This window comes from Psittacula echo, assembly GCF_963264785.1.
Source record: "Psittacula echo genome assembly, chromosome: Z".
In the NCBI taxonomy this organism is placed as follows: domain Eukaryota; kingdom Metazoa; phylum Chordata; class Aves; order Psittaciformes; family Psittacidae; genus Psittacula; species Psittacula echo.
In genome coordinates, this window is record NC_137742.1 from 105687517 (window position 1) to 105708414 (window position 20898).

The window sequence follows — 20898 nt, forward strand, 5'->3', positions numbered from 1 at the left end:
GCCCCTGCCCCGCTTGCGGTTGCCTCAGCGACGGTAAACCAGCTCCCCGAGCGCCGCAATAGGCCGCCCCAGAGTGCTCCGCGAGAAGAGCCGCTCTAGCCACGTGCACCACAGACACAAGGGCTGGAGCCTATAGGAGCGGTACCCACCATAGAGTGCAGCGCCGCTAGACAAGACGTGCTACCTGTCCCTTGGCGGACTTCCGGTGTGAGGAAATTGTTTGGGGTCATGTGGCCGCCGGGGAACTTCCGGGTGTGGCGGGCGCGGCCGGAAGCGAGCCGCGCAGGGGTTCCGGAGCCGCCGCGCGGGCACCGCTGAGCCGGTGTGAGCGCGCGCTGCACGTGCGTTCTCCGCCGCTGTGCGCGTCCCGAGCCCGTGGTGCCGGTGGTGGCCGAGCCCAGAGCTGAGCGCAGGGTTCGAGGTGCGGCCTGAGACAAGGAATCACAAAAGCACAATGTTATCAGTTCTAAGTAATGTTAACTTTGATGGCTTTGTAATGGAAAATAACTGCGGTGCTTGAAGGTAGTTGACATAGTTTTAGGACCTTAGCCCAAAAAGTGTAAGAAAAGCAGAATAGAAAAACAGGACCTGGGGATGGGGAGTATCTGGGACTAGCAGATGCACAGGGTGGGCACAGTTAAACTAACTGATAAGTAGAAGGACAGGATGATTGCTATGTTTGTGGTGTTAATGAACCCATTAAGCTGCTGTAAACACCTACTGGGGAGCATCCGGGACTAGCAGATGTCCAGGGTGGGAGCAGTTAAACTAACTGATAAGTAGGATAATTGCTATGTCTGTAATGTTAATTAAGCTGGTGCTTCAAAGACTGCCAGAAGTTATGAAGATTGTTGAGAGAAGTAAACGACCCTTAAAGACCACCACCACATTTTTGTATGCATGCGGGAAACTTTCTGGAAAATGATGTAATTCATACATAGCCTCATGAATATGTATGTATGCTCAGGGACTATATAAGGATGGCTTGTGTAGCAATACGGTGATACACGTTAGGAGGAGCTGTCCCTCGTGTCTCCTGGTGCCGCAATAAAGAATACCTGCTTGTCAACTGGAAACTCTGTTGGTGAGTTCGTTCCTGGAGTTTTCTCAGAATCAGGCCTCACCAGTGCCCAGTGCAGGGGCACAATCCCTGCCCTGGCCCTGCTGCCACACTGGTGCTGGTACAGGCCAGGATGCTGGTGGCTTCCTGACTGCCTGGGCACAAGCTGCTCATGTTCAGCTCCATCAGTCAGCACCCCCAGCTCCTTTCCCATGAGCAGTTTCCAGCTGCTCTTCCCCAACCACCCACAGACCCCCACCAGTCTCGTTTGGGGTTCTCACGGACACCCACACAGGATGGGGGGAGAAGGACACCCCACACCCAGGGGGAAGAAGAGAACCCCACAGAGCCCGAGGCAGCCCCTGCAGACAAGGCCCCCCAGGCACCCCCACAGAGGAGCCCTGCACAGACCCCACCGGCATCGCCCCACGAAGGGCATGCACACACTGTGCACAGAGAGAGACACAGACAGAGCCTGCTTGTGGTGGGTGCGGGGCAGCTTTATTTGTGCACGGCCCTTCCTCAGCCGATTGCCACCGTGTCCTTGATCCAGGCCAGGACGCGCTGCACGTCCACATATACACCATACTTGGAGGCGCTACAGGTCTTGTCATAGCTGAGGATGCCAGCTGCATACCACGTGTTGTCGTCAGGGTCCTGCACGGCAAAGGCACCGCCGGCATCCCCATAGCATGTGTCTTCCTGCAGCTCACTCATGCCCACACAGAAGGTGTCATCGGTGAGCAGGGGCTGCACCCAGGAGGACGCGTTCCGTGCCCCGTAGTACTGCCGGCACTTCTCACCCTCTGCCACTGGCAGCATCACATACTTCAGCATGCTGGGAAAGGCAAAGGTGGCACCACGGCCCCAGCCTGAGACGTAACCCACACGCCCTGGCTGCACATAGTCCTTCTGGGGCAGGCAGATGGGCATTATCTCCTCTCCAAGGAACACCTTTTCCTTGAGCTTCAACAGGGCCAGATCCACAGCCTTTGGGTAGCCAGGGTGCAGCACCACGTGCTCAATGGCCAGGGCAGGCTGCTCCCGGCCACCCAGGAAGAGCTGCAGTGTAGGGGCAATCTCCTCCGGCTTGGTGCTGTCGCTGTGGTTTAGGTACACGTTCCTGCCCGTGGTCAGCAGCCACTGGTCACTGATGAGCGTGGCCCCCACAGTGAGGTTGTGGCGTGTCACCAGCCGGCCCTGCCAGGGGAAGCTGCCCTTCCCAGCCAGCAGGCCCCCGATGATGCGCTGCATCTGCCTTGGGGGGTTCTTCGGCTTCCCACACACTGCATGGGGCAGAGCAGGGCCCTGGTGAGCCCCTGAGGCTTGCAGGTGCCAGCAGCAGCCCCAGGGAGCAGCACTGAACGTGTGAGCAGCCCCTGCAGCCCCTTGGCTGCACAGGCAGACACTGCCAGCCTCCCGCCACCCTGCTTGCTGCAGCCCCTGCAGCTCTGCTCTCACCTGGCTCACAGACAGGTGCCTCCTTGCCAGCTCCAAGGCTCACCCATGTGTTATTCTTGTCACACTTGTATGTCCCTTTGGAGGGAAACCAGAGTCAGCACCTCTACTCTGCTCAGGGGAAAGCCCCACAGCCAGGGAGGCATGAAGGTACTTGTACCTCCCCAAGCTTGGGGAGCTACTTGTACCCCCAAGGAAGCCGGGGGGGATGGGACAGGACAGGATTGCATTATCCAGCACTGGAGCAAGGGCAGCTCTGTGCAGCACCTGTAGCAGGGGACAAGCCCCATCCTTGGATGCTGTGCCCAGGCCCTGTGCCTCACCGTCACCAGCGCCACGCAGTTGGTAGTACGGGTCACAGTGGTACTTGACAAGGTGCTCCACGTACCCATGCTCAATCTCCGCAGGCTTTACACAGCTCCACTCTGCAGGAAGTAGAGGCTCAGCTGGCTGGGAGGAACAGTCCAAGACAGAGCCCCCACCTCCAGCGGGTCCCCCTCAGTCCCATCTCCCTCCCCCACACCTGCCCCACTGCCCCTGATGCTGTCCGTGCCCCTGAGCTCCCACCCATGCCCTGTAAGGTACCGGAGGCAGCCGCAGTCTCCAACACAGTCCAGGCCAGGCCAGCAACCAGCAGCACTGCAGGTCTGCAGGGAAGAAGGGACACGTTCAGTAGAGGACTCCTACCCCTGCAGGAGCCTGGGCTCCACCACAACCAGCGCTCTGGCCAGGCTCATGCTCTGTTCCAGGGGCTCTGGGCACCAGACACAGGCTGGAGAAGTTGCCTGAGTCAGACCCAGACCCTGCTGCTGTGGAGGATGAGGCTGCAGTGCTGAGACCTGGAGCATCTCCAACCCTACTCCGGTTCTGCCACAGCCCCCAGCAGGGCTGGGTCCTCAGGACAAGCCAGGCAGACACAGCGCATTGCTCACCCCATGCTCATGGCTCCCTCCGCTCACAGCAGCCTCTTCCTGCAGGTTGGTGCTGTTCCGGGCTCCCTCTTAACGCCTTTTATTGTCACCTCCCTTGCCCAGGGGCAGCCCCTGCTCCAGACCTCTTGACCCCGCTGCCTGCAGCCAGCACCCTTCCCAGCACAAAGCGCACAAACAACCCTGGCTGGCTGGTGGCCAGCCTGGAGCAGGTCCTGGAGCTGGCCAAGCCCCCGGGCAGCCCATGCCAAGATGTTCCGGGATCCTGCAGCTACAAACATGCAGGAAGGGATCTGACTGCAGCCCTGGGTGCCCTGACACCATGACATCGACTGAGGCCTTCAGGAAGCAGAGCCAGCCCTGCAGAACTGCCCTGTGCCATTGCCTTGAGCAGGCCCTGCAGGGCACGTGCTAGCCCCGCAGAGCACTGGCACCCATCCGCGGCTGGCAGGTGATGGGCACAGGGCCCGAGCCCCGTCCACCCTGTGCCTGGTTCTGCCCAAACACCCTGCACCCTCCCTGCCACCCTCACAAAGGGGGCACCCTTCATCCTGCCACCCGTCACACCGGGGTACACCCTGCACCCTCCCTGCCAGCCCTCACACCGGGGTACACCCTGCACCCTGCCGCCCCACAGTGCCCTGTGCAGCCACAGCCCAGCCGGCCGAGGGTGCAGCGTGTCCGTTCCGCTGAAGGGTCCAAGGCACCGCGACCGGGCCAACCTCTTCCCGCAAGCACCCGCCCCTTCCCGCGCACCCGCGGCCAAAGCCCCTCGGGGCACTGGTTTGTCCGTAGGGCCGGGGCCGGCCCAGCCTGACGGGAACTGGTGCAGCGGCCGCTGGACAGAGCCCAGCTGGAAGCGGCTGCAGTGGCGCGGAGCAGCACAGGGCAGCGCGGCGCTGGGCAGCGGGGTCTGCTTCCAGCAGCACAGCCAAGGGCAGCGTGCGGGGGACACGCACCCCCCTGTCACTACTGAAGCTGGGCCTGCAGGCATCTCACCAGCACCCTCCTGTCCTCCAGCCCTCCGGGCTCAGAAGGGGCCTGGCTGCTCCCACAGTTCAGCAAGGGCCTTCCCACCCTGTGCAAGCTTCCTCCCCTCTCATGGGGTGCCTGTGCCACAAACCACGCAGGGCTGGACAGCTCTGGCCCAGCACCAGTCACCCTCATGCAGCCACATTTGAAACACAGAAAGCTGGAGTCCAGCACAATGCATCAGGGCTCTGCTCCATGAACTGCACCAGCGCTCAGAAAGGTGCTGTCACATTTGGTAGCAGGCTTAGAGCAGCAATAAGCAGAACACCTCGGAGATGAAGAAGCAGAGGGCTGCAGAAGCAGGGTGCAGGAGGGAGGCAGCCCCGATGTGAGCCTGCAGCCACAGACAGCAGGGTCAGCACTTCTGCTCCTCCTGTAAACAAGGCTGGTGAAGTGGTGTGTTGCAATCCTGCTCTGCAGGGTCGTCTGTGGGGCTGAAGGAGGAACACTGTGTCCAGGTCAAGCTGTGTTGCTCAAGAAAAGCTGGAGATGACCACAGGGAGTCCAGGGTAAAGCCATAGTCAACACAGGAGGCTCCAAAGGCAAAGCTGACTCCAGAAGCATGAACAAACAGGGCCTTTTCATAACAACCGACAGGGCATAACCATAGCTCTCTCCAAACACCTATGTACTGTCAGCAAAGGGAAGACAGCGCTTGGCACCTGCCGGGGCCCAGCTTCAGGCAGAGCTCTCTGCAAACGAACCCCTGGTGAGTTTTGTGCAGATCCATCCCAGAGCCGGGCTACCCACAGGGCTTCTGCCAAGGGGAAAACATGCTCTGACAAGGAACAGCAGAGAGAGCTAAGCCCTCTGGACTGCTTCCCTCTGACCCTGGGGGGTCCCCAAAGCACACACAGGACCAGGGGAGACAAATATTTATTGATGCTCGGGCAGGACCAAGGTCTGCATCAGTACCGCATGTGGAGAAGGGAGGAGGGTGGATCCTGCTGTGGTGCTGTGCTGCAGGACCAGGCACAGCAGGGGCTGTGGGGCCCAGGCAGGAGGGACACCCCATACACTGGCCCATGGCTCTGGCAGTAACACAAGGGAAGGCAAGCCCTCCATGGGAAGTGCAGCAGCAGGAGCTAGGACAGAGGACACCCCACAGCGCACAGGGCTGACCCTCAGGGGCCTTCCTCACCAGCCAGCAGTCTTACCCAATGCTGCTTTCTGCTGGGGAGCCCAAACACAGGAGAGCCAAAATACAGCCCTGGACAGCAGCACCAGCAGCAGGCCCCTTCTCCTGCTCCCCATCAGCACTGACCCTTCCCAAGGGCTGGGACCAGGGCCTCAGCTTAGTCCCAGCCTGCCCAGCACTGGAAACATCAGACACATCCCTGCTTGTCCAGAGCTCCTCCAGCGTGACCTTGGTTCCGCAGCATGTCAGGACTGGTGATCAGCTCCAACTGCCTCCATGACGTTCCTGAAGCCCTGCTCCCTACGAGGGACAGTGTGTGCCCACGGGCCGGCCTGGCACCGTGCCTCAGCCCAGCAGTACTGTGCCTGAGCACTGGAATACGGCTGCCTGGAGCTGCCCTGGGGACGTGCCTGGCCCTCACTCACCTCAGCAGCTCCTCCAGCTCCTGCTTCACTGCCCGCACCACCAGTGGCCCGTGGTACACCAGCGCTGTGTACATCTGCACAAGCGAGGCTCCAGCACGGATCTTCTCCAGGGCATCCTGCCCACTGCTCACACCACCCACCCCGATGATGGGCACCTGGCCTGTGGCAGATACAGGGTCAGGACAGCACGGGCGACACCGGCCGTGCCCCCAGGCCCCTGCCCCTACCTCGGGTGAGGGTGTACATGTCCCTGATGGTCTGCGTGGAGAGCTCCCGCAGGGGCTTCCCACTGAGGCCACCAGGCTGCGAGCGCTGCCTGCTCTGGAGGCTGCTGGGGCGGCTCACTGTGGTGTTGCTCACAATCAGCCCATCCACACCGAGCTGGGGGGGGGGGGGGGGGCAGCAGCATGAGGTCCATGAGCAACCTCCACTTTCACACACCCCCCCGGCCACCAGGCCAGCACCTCCTAGGGACACGCACAAGCAACGTGCCCTGGGACAAAGCAGCCACCTCTCATCACTGCCTCTGGGTGACACAGAGAGGCCCTCATAGACTCAGAGCTACACAGGGCACTGTCCCTACAGCAGCCAGAGTGCTGCAGGTCCACCTGTCCCTTCGGAGGTGACTCGCCAGGAGCACAGTGGTCCTGCGATCGCGCTGCAGGAGGTGAGGCAGGACACAGCACCCAGCTCCCCGCTCCCCCCTCCTCACCTCACAGACAACGCTGGCAATGTCCTGCTTGTCCTGTGTGCTGAGGTCAGGGGCGATCTTCACCAGCACAGCTGGCTTGTGTGCGCAGGGCAATGCGTCCCGTGCCGCCAGTACCTGCAGGGCAGTGCATGGGGCGCAGAGCAACGTGTGCGGGGGACACGCGTGCACCCACCGCCAGCAGCAGCACGGGATGGGCCCCGCTTTCCTCACGTGCTGCCAGGGCACGCAACCCACACAGGCCCACAGTGAGTCCCAGTGCCATGGGGCAGGGAAGCAAAGCGGAGGGCAGTGCCCCACTGCTTATGTGCCTCTTGATGGAGCACAGTGCCCCAGTGAGCCCTGTGCCAGCAGCTGACCAGGGGACATCTTGGCGGCTCTGCCCAACTCTCCAGGGTGCCACCATGCTCCTCCCTGTGCTGGCAAACCCGGCTGGAGCAAAGCAGGCACTACCAGGGCACAGGATGCACACACTGGTGCAGCTGTGGTCTGGGCTGGCTGGGAGGGTCACCCACCTTGGTCAGCAGGTCCTGCAGCTCAGCCTTGCCCTGCAGGTGCCGCAGCCCTGGTGTGTTTGGGCTGGACACGTTCACAACCAAGTAGTCAGCCAAAGGGCCCAGTGTCCCCACCCCAGCCACGTAGTCAGCTGCAGCATCAGTAGAGCTCCTGTTCTTGCCCAGGTTGATTCCAAGGGGCATCCCCACTGGAACACAGACATGGCTGAAGCATAGCAGCAGGACCACCCACTGCCCAGAGCATCTGACACGGGAGCCCCAGCACCAGCTAAAATCAAGATGGGGATATGCAGACCATGTGTTTCATGGGGGTTTGCCTGGGAACGTCCTGCAAGCACAGAAGCATCACCACAGCTGCCCCAGTTAGCACCTCCAGCACCGCAGCCTCCAGCCTGGCCACACAGCAGACTGCTCTTGGAAACTGCCCAGCTCTGGCTGCTGTCAGCAGACACATCCTGCCCAAAGCAGCAAACGTAGCCTCTGTTGCAGAGCAAATGCCTGGAGAAAGGTGCTGGTCACAGTCCCAAAGAGAAGAGCTACAGCCCCAAGAGGGTTCCTGCTGTTTGAGTGTGCCTTGTTCTGGCCAGGGCCCTCCCATGCTTGGACACTGGTTTTACACACTCTTCCTGGCCTACATGGAACCCTTGGAGACAAAAAACTACATGGGAGACCCCAAACCCACCCTGCAGACTCCAAGAGCAAAGGCTGATAAGCTGCCTCACCACCAGTGAGCCGGAGCTGTGTGTCTTGGCGGGCCCGCAGCCTACGCTCCACTGCAGCATGGCCATGGCTGTTGAACCCATACCTGCACCACAACAGGCAAGGTTCAGGGCTGTGCTGGTTCCACAAGACCCAAGCAGGACACAAGAGAAACAGGAAGAGACAGCTCAGCTCTGCTCAGCTCATCCCACAGAGGAGCCACCACAGCAGAGCCACTACCACCCAAACACCCAGCCCCGCGTGGGCAGCCCATGGGACGCTGCAGAGCTGCACCCTCGGGTCCCACCTGTTAATGACTGCCTCGTCCTCCACCAGCCGGAACACCCTGGGCCTGGGGTTCCCCTCCTGGGGCTGGGGCGTTACAGTCCCGACTTCCACAAAGCCGAAGCCCATCTTGTAGAGCCCATCCACGGCCTCGCCGTGCTTGTCGAAGCCAGCCGCCAGGCCCACCGGGTTGCAGAACCGGTGCCCGAGCACTCGCACCTCCTGCGGGGCAGGAGCAGGGTCACACACGGTCAGCCGGGAACCAGAGCCCCGCCCCAGACCCTGTTCTCCGTTTCTTCTGCCCGGGAGCCTATGCTCCCGCCAGGGCCATCTTCTGAGCCCGGGACCACTCCAGGAGCCCCGGTGGGCACCTCCGCGGGCTGGCAGAGCTCATGGCCCCCCGCGGAGCGGCCCGCCGAGGACCTGCCCGCTCTCCCAGCCATGCCCGCTGCCCCCCGCCCGTCTCCCGCCCCTGAGCCCGCCCACCGCAAAGTCGCACCAGCGCTGGGCCGTCGGGACGGGCGGGAGGCAGCAGCCCCAGGGCAGCGAAGCGCAGAGCCAGCCTGTGCGCGGTCTCGGGGGGTAGAGCGCGGAGCGCAGGCATTGCCGCCGCGTAGAGCCGCTCATCGCCCGCCGCCAGCGTCGAGCCCAGCAGCAGGCCGCAGCCGCCCAGCGCCGCCGCCAGCGCCCGCAGCCGCCCCTACGGGAGATGGTCGGCAGCGACAACGCCAGGAAGGTGCCCGCACCACAGCCCTCCCGTACCGGCCCCGCCTCATCCCCCCCACCCCGCTCCATCCCTATTCCCCTACGTCCCCCTCCCCGCCCGTGGCCCGCCGGCCGCTCACGCGCAGCGGCGCCGCCATCTGCTCAGCCCGACACGTGGAAGGTCACTTCCGCGACCCCGCCCCGGTGATTGGCTGAGGCCGGACCGTGCAGCCAATAGCGGAACGACAGTCCTTGGGGTGAGAGCCGAGGGGGCGGAGCCCGGAGCGAGCCCGCCTTCACCCCACTGCAGCCCGGGGGTCCCCTCCTCTCGTGCCCGGTCCCCGCAGCACTGGACACGGCGGCTCCAGCCCCGGCTTTATTAGGAACCAACTCGCACCGTACAAATCACCCGAGCGCCAAGGTACGGTCCGCTGAAGCGTTATGTACAGACACCAGAGTGTGCCACAGGGGGCACGGGTACAACCAGCACCCTCCACCGTGCCCCGTGTGAGCAGAGCTGCTGCCACGCATCCTGTCAGGGCTCCTCAGCCTTGATCAACCTGCACGCTCAGTTCCCAGCCAGCACCTGCAAGTTCCTCTCCCTGGCCCGCTTGCAGTTCCCGTGGGGTCAGGACAAGGAACAGGGCTGAGGACATGGCCAACACCATGGAGAGGATTCAAGCATCCAGCGGGAGTGAAAGAGAACATCAGGCAAACTGTGACCAGATACTGCTGGAGCCAGGGAGCTGGCAGATGGGCACAGCCTGAAGCGCAATGTCACATCTCCTCACACACAACCATGTTCCCCACGTCAGCCCCAGTTAGGTGGAAATCCTAACAGAGAGACTTAATCACCCTCACCACAGATGCCATAGAGCAGAGAGGGGGAGCCTGTGGGCAATGCTGCCCTTGAGACTGAAGGCCAAGCACAGCTTCTCTGTACAGCTTCCCAGACAGACAGAAGCTGTTTCCTGCTCCAGTCTCACCAGGCTTCCTGCAGCTCACCTCCTGGACCAACAAAGGTCAGGACAGTGGCAGCAGTTGGTTTAAGTACAGTGAGAAAAGAGCTCAAAAAGAAGAGTGCATTCATTTGAGGTTAAGAGACAAAACAAATTTCAAGGGGAGTCAGTTTCAGTGAGAAGAGCCATCACAGCTCCTACCCCGCACCTTGGGGTTACAGCCCAGTCAGTTTTATGTTTTCTTCTTCAGCTCCTCAAATCTCCTAGAAAGATCATCAAAGTCAATGTCTTCAGAGACAGAAGAGTTGGCACCAGCCGATGCTGTTGGCAGCGTGTCTGGTACAGATGGCAGTTCAGGCAGCACAAAGTTATCAATGGTATTAGGAGCTCCAGCCTTTGGTTTAGGAGAAGCCTCTGACTTGGGCCCGGGCCCTATTTAGAGTAAGAAAAATACCATTTTACCTCAGTACCACAGACACAAGAGGCCACACAAAAGAAAGGCTGTTCTACTAAAACCAGCAGTACCAACATGGTTTTCAGAACAGGACCAGTGGTCAGGTAGCTCACATCACACAGACTCACTGGGGAAAACCACATCTCAGCTTTAGGTGGCTGGAAGGAGGACCAGCCAAGGCAGATCCAGACCTGCAGCCCTGTGCTGAGGCTGCAGCAGAAGCCTCTCCGCAGCCTACAGCCCCCTGCGGCCGGGCTGGAGCTCCCCTCGCTGCAGTGGAGGGACTGTACCATCAGTATCCAAAGCCCCGGGTTCCTCACTCCAGCACCTCCTAGAGACACACGCCGGTATCACACTGTCACACAGCTGAGACTGAAGCATACAGCCAGATCCAGTGCACCCAGAGGCCTATCTTCTTCAGCACACATGAACACTCCCCAGAGAAAACCTTGCTGGAGCTGGCAAGGGTGTACTTACTCTAAAAAGCCTCTCAGCCTTTATCAAGTGCTAGAGTTAACAACTGCTTTCAAAACACACAGAACAAAATCACACTGCACAAGACAGGAAAAATTTGTTATGATCTAATTACATTGCAAGAAGCACCTCATAAGACTTTAGGCAGATAGACCAAGGGATAACAGCTTATCACCACTAGCCCTGCTCTGCTGTATGCAACCTCAACACTGACATTAATACAAAACCTATCTACCTTCTTCATACATACTTCTTTCATTCTCTTGCTGCAGAGCAGTATTATTTACACTGTGTAAAAATACATTATCACTTAGAGCTGTTGTTTTCTCATTTTATCCTGCAACACCCCATTTCTGGTCTGATGAGACAGCTTAAACTGGACACCTAGTACTGACTCCTATGTCAGACTCTAGTTCTTGAGTTTCCCAGTGGAAGTCTGGATCTGCCCTGTTTTGAGAGGATACTTTGCACTTCTGTCAGAATCCTCTCCAGACTCAAATCATGCTCTTAAAATGCATCAGGTTGTACAAATTGCTCCCTATGAGGAAAGCTTCCATCCAGGGACATCAGGATTCTGAGCTAAGTATAACCCCTGACCACCCCAGGTTTCCCAAACCTCTGGATGTACTCACCAGGCACCGGCGCAGGAGTGTCATTGTCAGAGTTAGGCTCGGCAATCTGAAAAAGACTCTGTTACTTACTACAGTTCTTTGCTACATGTCAGAGGATCTTGCTGATGTGTAGGCACTGCTCATGGGCAGCAGCAGCCTCACCAGTGCAGAGTGGGCAGGACACCCTGGCTCCCAGCATACTCACAGGAACCTGCCTTTCTACCCCAGAAAAGGAGGCAGTGCTTTGAGTTTCCCTCTCTGTCAATTAAAGCATCTCCACTGGCCATATTCCAGAACTGGATTAACAGAGCATGTCCACTAGCAGGTCTGAAATATTTATTACAGACATAAGTGTGATAAGACTGCTCTCTTCATTCATGGCTGTAATCACAGCCACCACTTCCTTTCTTTCATAAAGGACAGACACGTCCTTGTAATCAGTAGCAAGGTATGAAATGACCCCATCTCAGCTCTTCATCCAGTTGGGACAAAGGCCCATGGTCAGCTGTGCTGGCATAACTCCTCATTCCCTGCAGGCTGCAGCCAGTGACATCTGTCCCCCCCCAGCTAACAACTCTGGTGTTTGTGCCTACACCTCTTGCACCCAAAGGCTGCTGTACAGCTGGTACAAGGTGTCAGCACTCAGGGGTGTTTGGTGATGCTCATCCCTATACCCAGGATACTACAAAAACAAGTAGCATGTCACTGAAAGCAAGATGGGAGGTGTGGTCATGAACTGCAGCAACAAAACCATAGACAAGCAGAGAAAGAAAAGAGTCCATCCTCTCCTTTGCTGTCCCCAAGGACTGAGAAAAGTCTGGGAGAGGAAGTGTTTAAACACACATCATTTAAGTCAGCTAAAACTGTCATCCAGGCTAACTATGTGTTAGTTCAAAAGCCATAATTAAGGAGACCAAAGGCAATATGCCCTCACGTTAAAAAAAATCAGAATTTGTGGACTCTACTTGTTAACTGTTTATCACCATTTTAACAAAGAGTAAAATAAATCCTGGTTTTCTTTTGCAGGCAAACCACACAGCTGAATGAGGTCACAAGTCATCCTCCCATCACATGCACTCAGTGATTCACCACACTGTAAGCAACACCAAGCACCACCCCCAGAGCTACACAGGTCGGCAGCAATGTGCTTCATCAACATTTGCCTTTTCTGTGGCTACCACAGCCCTCTTCTTGCAGTTCCCTGTGCTGCCTACAATGGTGATCCAGCTCAGGCACTTACAGACTCGTATGTTGGTGGGGTTGCTGGAACTGGTGGTGGATGAATGTTGGTGAAAGGCTGGTAGGTCCCCACTGGAACACCACCGAAGTTCTCCTGTACAGAGAGATTACAGTCATGCACCAAACTACTCACCTGGGAGAGTAACCATGACACCTACAGCTGCTGTGGGAGTCAGAGAAAGTAATCTGAGGTAAATGCAGGGAAGTATCCAACCCAGTATAGTTTATACTTGTACGGAAAAAATTCACAAGTATTAAGCCAGATGTAGTCACCTGGAACAACCAAACCCAGGTAACAGGACTGTGGCTTATTTTAAAGAGCCATCATGACTAAACACTTCAGCTTTCAAGGCGTTAGATGTACCAGGACAAAGAGGGCAATAACCTGCATTAAGCACACAAGAGCCATTTTCCAGAGTGCAACATCACAAAGGAGAAAGGAGATCTCTGGCTCACTCAAGGCTTTGTATTACCCTTACTTCTAACAAAGAAGTGCCTCAAAAGACACTTGGCACAAGTCCTCACTGTATTTATGCCTGGGACAACAGCCATCTGATGATGCTTGGCCCAGATTCTCTAGAAAAACCACTGCAGCACTGCTGGAATCATATAAAGACTCCAACCCATCCCACTGTTCTGCCACTTTGCAGTCTATACAGATACCCTGTAAATGGCTGCATTCGGAGAGCAGTGCTCTTTCCAGTTCCCACCTTCCAGCCTCACAATAAGACATCTCCAAGAGCCACTGGCCTGGTCTCCTTCCCTTGCAGGTCTGAAGGCAGAGCACTTCTGCATTCTTATGTGCTGTTCCCACCCTACAAAACTCACCTCATTTCCTTAACTGAATCTTGGCACACTACCAGCCTACCAACGTCAAAATGCAGCTCCAACCCATGGTCAAAAGTCTGGCAGTCAGAAGACTGACTCAGGAGTTAAGTCTGGACTCCCCTGTTCCCTGAAGGCAAAGAGGGCTGGCTGGAGAACAGGGCTAGGAACCTCCACAGTCAAGAAGCAACATGAAGCTTCAGCCGCACCGCCAACAGTTTCCATCCCAAGCAGTCCCACACCAACATGATACCCTTCTGACACATCAAGCTATCAGGTACAGACACTTCCAAGGTAGCAGGCATAAGCTAAGCACCACAACTGGAGTCTTCCACAGAAAAAGGGAACATCAAAGCAAAGGCACTTACCGATCCCTTTGGAGGTGGATAGGAGAAGGGTGGAGCTGGCGTTGGCATGGGCATAGGCATCATCACTGGCATGGGTACTAATCCATCATGACCAATCATTGGGGCTGTAAATCCACCACCTCCTCCCCCTCCTTGGCCACCCTTCTTCACATCATCAGTAAATCCCACATCAATAAGATCTGCCTCTCCGCCTGCAGGGGCTTCAGCCTGGAGAGGGTGGAAGAATTCTGCTCACCAACATATCCCTATTCTGATCCCATCCCTCTGAAGAGCATTAGATGCCACTAGTACAAGATGGGACAACACCATGAGGACAGAATAGACAGCAGCTACCCAGTGATATTAATGGGAATCAGAAAGGTAACCAGACTACAGCATGGCTAACTATGGCCACATGCTATAGGGCTGTGGGAAGGACCAGAGATTGTGTACGCAAAGGCCATCTACAAAATACCAAAGCACAATTATCACTGAGCTTGTTGCAATGTCACAGCCCTGTGCTCTGAAAGCCCACATATTTCAGCCACTGGAACACTAAAAGGAGGTCCAGATTTGCAGATGCCTCACTCACCATCACCACAGAGTCAGGTTCATAGGGCACATTGTAATTCTTAGCAATCTCGATGAGGTATCTCTCCACCAGAATCTTGGGTGGTGCCTCCACACTCAGCTTGTGCATCAGCTAGAACACAAGGTTGAGAGACACTCATGGGACTGGGCAGTGCAGCAAAGCTCCATCCCAGCTGCTACAGGGAGGGATGCCCTTCCTCCCAGAACAGCACTGCTGCAAGGGAGGCTGCTGGCAGCCACAGGCCAGGGCTCCATGTGTGCTGCTCCTTTCCATCTGCAGCCAACACAGCATGGCCCCACCACCAGGGACCTCAGCACTGTGCTCCAGCACAGGCAGGACCCTACCCTGCATGAGACACAGGCATCAGCCACTGGTGACCCAAAAAGGGGGCAGAAAGCCACAGCAGGCAAGTCTGTTCTGCCAGCTCCAGCTGGCTGCTGCTGTTCCACCAGTTCATTACCCTGTCATTGACTGTCCCAATCTGGTTTGTCCGGCACAGCTTCCCATACTCCTTGCTGTACTTGGCACAGAGCTGATCAGCAACCTGCAACAGGAGAAACCACACGCTACGTATCTGCTGGATTGCTCTCATTTCTGCTACCGAGTGCCCCAGCTGAGCAGTCTTAGCCATCCCTGATGCTTCAGGGACACCTATACTGGGGTCTCAATCTGCAGAGCCCATAAAAACATGTTCTCTGCCTTAATAATAGAGGCCCAAAGACATCCACCAGCTTCTTGCAGCGTCACCCCCACCCTGCACACGTAACATCTCTCAAATAACCCTACTCACAATCTTCAACTCAGCCACTTCTGACTGGAGTCGTGGTGCAGCCCAAATCAGTGTAGATACTGCTTCTGCCAGGCCAGAGTCCAGCTCCCTATGGATAATAGAAGACAATCCTATCTCCATACCAAGCACTTAAGTCTTTGCTGCCCTCAATCTGCTTAGCCTGAAGGTCCCATCAACCTTGCTGGGCTCCATTCTTCCCTGCCTGAGAAAAAAAGCTCTCTGAAGTGCCTAGAACACCCAAACACAGGTCCCCTTCTGTACCCCAGGCCTGCCCCTAACAGCATTCCTCCTTGAGCCCAGGGGCCTGGACCCTGTCCCACAGCACACCCTCTAGGCCAGACTTACTTCATGGACTGAATCAAGCCGAAGCGGGCTAGCAGCAGGTCGCAGTACAGCTCCAGGATCTCCATGGCCTCCACAAGGTAATCTTCACGGATGATGTGCTCCACACGAATCCTGGCACGCTCATCTTTTCCGGCTGCCAGATAATCTGCAATCTCCTTCCTTGCCTTCTGGGCCAGCTCAGCTACAGCACATATCCCCAAGACCCGTCACTGTGCTGGCAGAGCTGCTGCCTCCATACCCATCCACAGTCCCCACCACACAGTCACCACAAGCTTCTCTCTCTCCTTCATCGAGCTTCTGCAATGCAAGACACTCAGCCATGGCTTGGTTGAGCCCTTGTGTCTCAGTGCTAGCACACTAACTCACAGAAGAACAGAGAGTGGGCTTTTAGGTGCCAAAAATAACTCCTACCCCTTCAATTTCCCTGCAGAGCCAGTGAGAGCCATGGATCTTACCTGCGTCCAAGCAGGGTAGGTGGGCAGAGCCTCCTCACCATGCTGTGAGTACAGAAGGCCCAGGAAAGCCCCTCCTGGTGCAAACTGGCATGTCCCTCCACACACAGCCCACTGCTACCACCCCATGTGCCCCACAGACTGCACACGAAGGAAGGTGGCCAGCCTGCTCCTCTGAGTACACCAGGGCAGACTGCAAGGCCTAGGTCCAGCAAGGCAAAGCAAAAGACTGCTCCATACTTGGCCCATGAAAGTACCCCGGCTCCAGAATAGTCTCAAGGCTCCTGAGCCCCAAGAGCATCCTGGGTTGCACTTGTCCCCTCAAATACTCACTCTTCTTTTTCTCCAGCAGTTTGAGGCGATTGATGACAAGGCGCAGGTTAACTCGCAAGCGCTCAGCCTTGAACCCAGCGCCCAACATGGTAGATGCTTTCTGTGGGAGAAGAGGGAAAGTCAGTGGAACCAAGAGCTGCCAGTCAGAAGGAGCAGTCACTGCTTTACTCAAGGACAAAAAAACCCCCAAAAAAACGCAAACCAAAAAAACCCTGCCACTGAATTGTCCAAACAAACAGGCCCAGGCTTGCTATTCCTGAATATGACTGGACCTACAGCACACATCATTCCCTTTTCCATTTTATAACCCTGCACCTATCCGTGACAACAGGGAATAGAAACTTCCTGGATAGTCCCACTCTGATAAGACTGAATTTGGACCCCAGAAACAGATTTATGATGATCAAAACCTGGGATTACCCCATAAATATGAACAGGGTTAGAAAACACATCCTAAAACAAGAAGATAAGGGCCTGGGTCTCTTTAACCTAGGTAAATGACACCAGCCACTGATGTCAATAGCACAGCACAGTAAAGCTTTAAGAACGTTAGAGAAACATCTACCAGCAGTGGTCTAGGAAAGTGTGGCTGTGCTCAGTTCTGTACACTGAGCTTACTGAGATGTGTTTTGAGGTTCAGCTCTAGAAATCTAAGAAGCCTGAGTAGAAAAAACTCACAGATTTCACAATAAACAGCATAGCTGCTAGAAGACATGCTTTCGTTCCCATGCTTTGAAAGGTGAGGGAAGTAAACTACTGCCTCAAGATGCCATCTGTGACAACTATCACAGCCAAATCCTCTCTGTTACTTCATTGACAAAACCACATTTTTAAAGTAAATGAAATCAACTGCAAGAACCAAGCCTATTAATATGTAAGCTGTAAACTAGCTGTATAATTAACCCACGGACTGTACAAACTAAGGTTGTTACAATCCTGTCACCAGGAGGAAGAAGTTGCCATTTCATATCCCCCACACTTCCTACTTCCTGCTTCCTACACGCATGCTCTGACATGTCTTCAGTCTCTCATGAGTCCAATTCTTCAGCCCTACAGAAAATTAACTCAGAAGACATTTTGTTACAGCATTTTGTTATGCCAAGAACCATTTATCAAAAATGCTTAAGAACTATCACATTGAAAGACTTTAACTTGTACCCGAACACCACAATGGATCAGACTTTTGGATAGCGATACCATTTTGTGTGTAACAAGTGCTTTGCACTGTAACAAATCTTATCTACAGTATATCCAGTTTATTTAGCTGATCTATTCACACATCAATAGTTTTTTCAGTGATGCACAGAACCAACCAAGCTCAAAAACCGCTGCCACAGAAATATATATGCATGATCAAAGTCTGATGCCATAAAAAAGGTTCTGCCCTTCTGTAACTCGAACTTACTCCTACAACATTAAAAGAACTTTATAGTGCAGCATGAAACAGTCTCAACACGAGATGCAACGTCTCTGTGAAAGTACCTACTAAACATCTATTCTGATTAACAACCTGTTTTAACAGATTAATTTAAACGTAGCCACTAAGCAGCCAGCTCACTGCTTCTTTTCCAACCAGCCTGCTCCTCTAAAGAGTTCTGTCGCCCCCACTGCCCCGCATGAGGCTCCAGCCACGCTGCTGCAGAAAGGCTGACCCAATCCTTTCCTCCCTGTCTTGTCTCCTCGTCCCTTCCTAGAGACGCGCAGCTTCTGTGACCAGATTTAAATCAACCTCTTCTCGCAACGCAACGAGGCTCTCGCCAGGGCGGCTTCCAGCGCAGCGCCACCAGGCCCGACTCGCCGCGCAGCTCCAAGGGGCAAGCGCTAGTTCCCAGCAGCGCGCCGGCAGCGCACAGGCCAGGGTTGGCTTTATCGGCGCGGCTGCACCGTGACGGGTTGAGGGCAGAGACCCCGATCCCTTCCCGCTCCGTCCCCAGCGAGGCGGCGCCGAGAGAAGGTCTCACAGTGCAGGCGGGGCAGGTTCCGGACCTACCTTCGGTCCCGCCAGCGGGCACTCGGGGAAAGGCACCCCTCCCGCTACCGGCACCCCCCGGCCCCCGATCGAGCCCCGTCACCCCGGCCGCCGCAACCCCGGCCCCACTCACCGACCGTCCGCCCCGCAGCTTCCAGTACCCAAAATGGCGCCGGCCACACCACCTCACCCCGCGCGGAAGGATCCGCGGGGCCGTCGCTCCCCACACCGCAACCGGGACACGACCGATCTGGCGCAACAGCTGCACTGCAACACGGTACGTGATGCCGCCGCACCAGAGCTGGTGTCCTGGGGAAGGAGAGACAGCACCACGGCGCCGGAGAGCGGTGAGGAGGCATTAAATGGTCCAGCGGAGCGATCCACCTCTAGCGAGTGCGTGAGTACGACACCCAATAGGTGTCCGCCGTTACCCACCCCTGGTGAGGAGGTTCCGTCGGCAGTTCCCGTAGCCACGGGCCCGGCCTCCACGGAATGGGAGCCGCTCGGCTGAAGGTTCTGTGCAGGTCGCAGGCGGGCGGAGGGTTCTGCGGTTCCCTGAGGGCCAGGCGGCGGTTGTGGCTCCGTGAAGGGGGGTCGGGCCGAGGCTGAGCTGGGTCCTGGTGCCTGCAGTCTCGGTGCGGCGCAGCCCCGAGGGTAAGCTGGCCCGAGGCGGGCTGCTGCGGAGGGAGAAGTCTCGTGCAGAGAGGCGCGACGGCGCGGGGCGGTTCGGTTCCAGGCAGGTGCTTAAGCTCACACTGCGGCGGCTTTTGAATGAATCGTAATCCGCAGCTCTTGCTCTTGCAGGGCACGAGACTCCGCAGCTCTGGCGGAGCAGGGCAGCCACTTCCCGCCCCGGGCGTGAGGAGAGGCAGCGCTCAACTACGGGGCCGGGGCTTGCGAGACCCGTAACCGGCGCGAATGACCCCTCGTGGGCGGCCGGGGACTGCGGGCTGGGACGGATGCATGAACAACAGGTGAGATGCTTCGGGGAATGAAGCACGGCCCCGGGGTGCGGCGTGGCCCCTGCCCGCCCGCACAGAGCTGCCTGCACCGGGCCGGGCTGCCCGTGCCCGCGCCGCGCGCTCTGGCGGCGCCGCCATTTTGCCCGTCTGTCTGTCCGGCGGCCCTTTGTCTGTCTGCGGCTGCCGGCGCCTGCAGCGGGACCCGGTAAGGCGGGCCGGGCCGGGGACGGGGCGGCCCCGCCGTGACCCCCAGGGTCGGTCTCTCTGCCTGCGGGGCCGGGCCTTCCGTCTTGTCATGGGTGGGGGAGTGGTACCTCGGTCGTATGTGGGAACCCTGGGTAGGGTTCCCCTAGCCGTCCCTCTGCCAGGGGAGCGGCGTCTGTGTGTCCGCCTGCGGGCTGGATCCCTCCTGCCGCCTCCTGGGTGCTGTTTTGACAGCTGGTTCCTTCTGTCGGGGAGACTGGTGGGGTCTCTGTGTCCGTCTGTCGGAGGAGGCTTACAGAATCCCTGTGTCGGAGAAGGCTGACGGGAGTCCTGAGTCTGTCTGGTGGCAAATGGGTTCAGCTCCTCCTTTTGTCAGTTTGTCTGAGGGGACTGTTGGGATTTATCCCTTCCTCTGCCCCTCTGAGGGGGGCCACGTTTCCCCCTTAGTATGGCTTGAGGGGGTCGGTGTGTCTCCGCCTGTGAGGAACGGGGGCAGCGCATCCCCGATGTGAGCTGCGGTGTCGGTGGTCCCTCTTCAGGTGAGGACGCCACGGGGTGTGTGCCCAAGTGCCTGCCCTCAGGCCTGCCTACCCAGGGAGGGCGCAGCAGCCCCTGTTCCTGCCTCTGCCCGCGGGACGGTGAGGTCAGTCCGTCTGAGACGGGTCTTGTGCCCAGGCTGGCTGCTGCCGCCGTGCCTGGAGCTGTGACCGCAGAGCTGCCGGCTCCCTTGTCTGCCTTCTGCGAACGGTGAGGCCTTGTGTGCTCTCTGTCTCTATCTGGATGTGAAGTCAGAAGTGGGGCAGGGTCTGCAGGTTTGATAAAGCTCCTGCCCTGTCGGCTGTGGGAATGGACAGGAGGGAGAAGAGTGTTCAGAATGAGATTGCAGTCACTCTTAAGTGGGGCACTCTTAGGTTTTTGTATGCTGGGGACAGGATTGCTTATAACTTTGCTTGAGAACTGAGTGGGACTGCCCATACACAGTGGTTTGTGAAATGCCTGTGAATCATGCTGTATGCTGACACTGAAAATGGTTGTGGTGATGTAGAAGGAGCCCTGTAGGCAGAAGGGTGGGGAATGACCCGAGAAGCCAGCTGTGTTTGGCCAGAGGCTCAGAAGGTTCCAGTGGTGTGCGTGACAGGCTCTTCTCTTCTCAGGTGAGCCCTCTGCTGAGGGAAGGAACAGTCTGTGCTCCCAGGTCAGGGAAACATGTCCCGTCGGAAACAGACCACTCCTAACAAAGTTCACTGTGAGTATTATGTGAAACAGTGTCCTGGGATCCTTGCCCTAGCTGGATTGTTTTGGAGTGAGATGGGGAGGAGGGGAATGATGGTTACGCACTTTCCATCTCGGGGACTGTAAGAAACTGAGCTTTATGCCGCAGGGGAGC

The 20898-nt window shown here is 57.1% G+C and overlaps 3 protein-coding genes across 5 annotated transcripts; all 3 read right to left on the bottom strand.

The window, feature by feature from the left end:
• Positions 1 to 1582: 1582 nt before the first annotated feature.
• Positions 1583 to 4441, bottom strand: LOC308232330 (haptoglobin-like; the record flags this gene model as incomplete). Its single annotated transcript, XM_080638405.1, has 5 exons — positions 1583 to 2346; positions 2522 to 2596; positions 2842 to 2943; positions 3104 to 3165; positions 4053 to 4441. The coding sequence occupies 5 exons, from the start codon at positions 4439 to 4441 to the stop codon at positions 1583 to 1585; spliced, it is 1392 nt and encodes a 463-aa protein (XP_080494531.1).
• IST1 (IST1 factor associated with ESCRT-III) lies at positions 3132 to 18850 on the bottom strand. 3 transcript variants are annotated; one of them, XM_080638820.1, is made up of 11 exons: positions 18479 to 18850; positions 16377 to 16476; positions 15592 to 15772; positions 15247 to 15334; positions 14917 to 15000; positions 14457 to 14567; positions 13886 to 14092; positions 12694 to 12786; positions 11475 to 11520; positions 10123 to 10346; positions 3132 to 3165 (listed from the first exon to the last, which is right to left on the bottom strand). In XM_080638820.1, exons 2-10 carry the CDS (start codon positions 16462 to 16464, stop codon positions 10147 to 10149), a joined length of 1098 nt encoding a protein of 365 aa, XP_080494946.1. In that variant the 5' UTR covers positions 16465 to 16476; positions 18479 to 18850; the 3' UTR covers positions 3132 to 3165; positions 10123 to 10146. The 3 variants fall into 3 exon arrangements, with proteins under 3 accessions (XP_080494946.1, XP_080494947.1, XP_080494945.1); XM_080638821.1 differs by lacking the exons at positions 3132 to 3165; positions 18479 to 18850 and adding an exon at positions 18367 to 18398 and having other exon boundaries at positions 9375 to 10346; XM_080638819.1 differs by lacking the exon at positions 3132 to 3165 and having other exon boundaries at positions 9378 to 10346; positions 18479 to 18607.
• DHODH (dihydroorotate dehydrogenase (quinone)) lies at positions 5371 to 9198 on the bottom strand. Its single transcript, XM_080638822.1, has 9 exons — positions 9096 to 9198; positions 8750 to 8950; positions 8273 to 8472; positions 7989 to 8071; positions 7267 to 7454; positions 6755 to 6868; positions 6270 to 6423; positions 6043 to 6202; positions 5371 to 5917 (listed from the first exon to the last, which is right to left on the bottom strand). Exons 1-9 carry the CDS (start codon positions 9111 to 9113, stop codon positions 5863 to 5865), a joined length of 1173 nt encoding a protein of 390 aa, XP_080494948.1. The 5' UTR covers positions 9114 to 9198; the 3' UTR covers positions 5371 to 5862.
• Positions 18851 to 20898: the final 2048 nt, after the last annotated feature.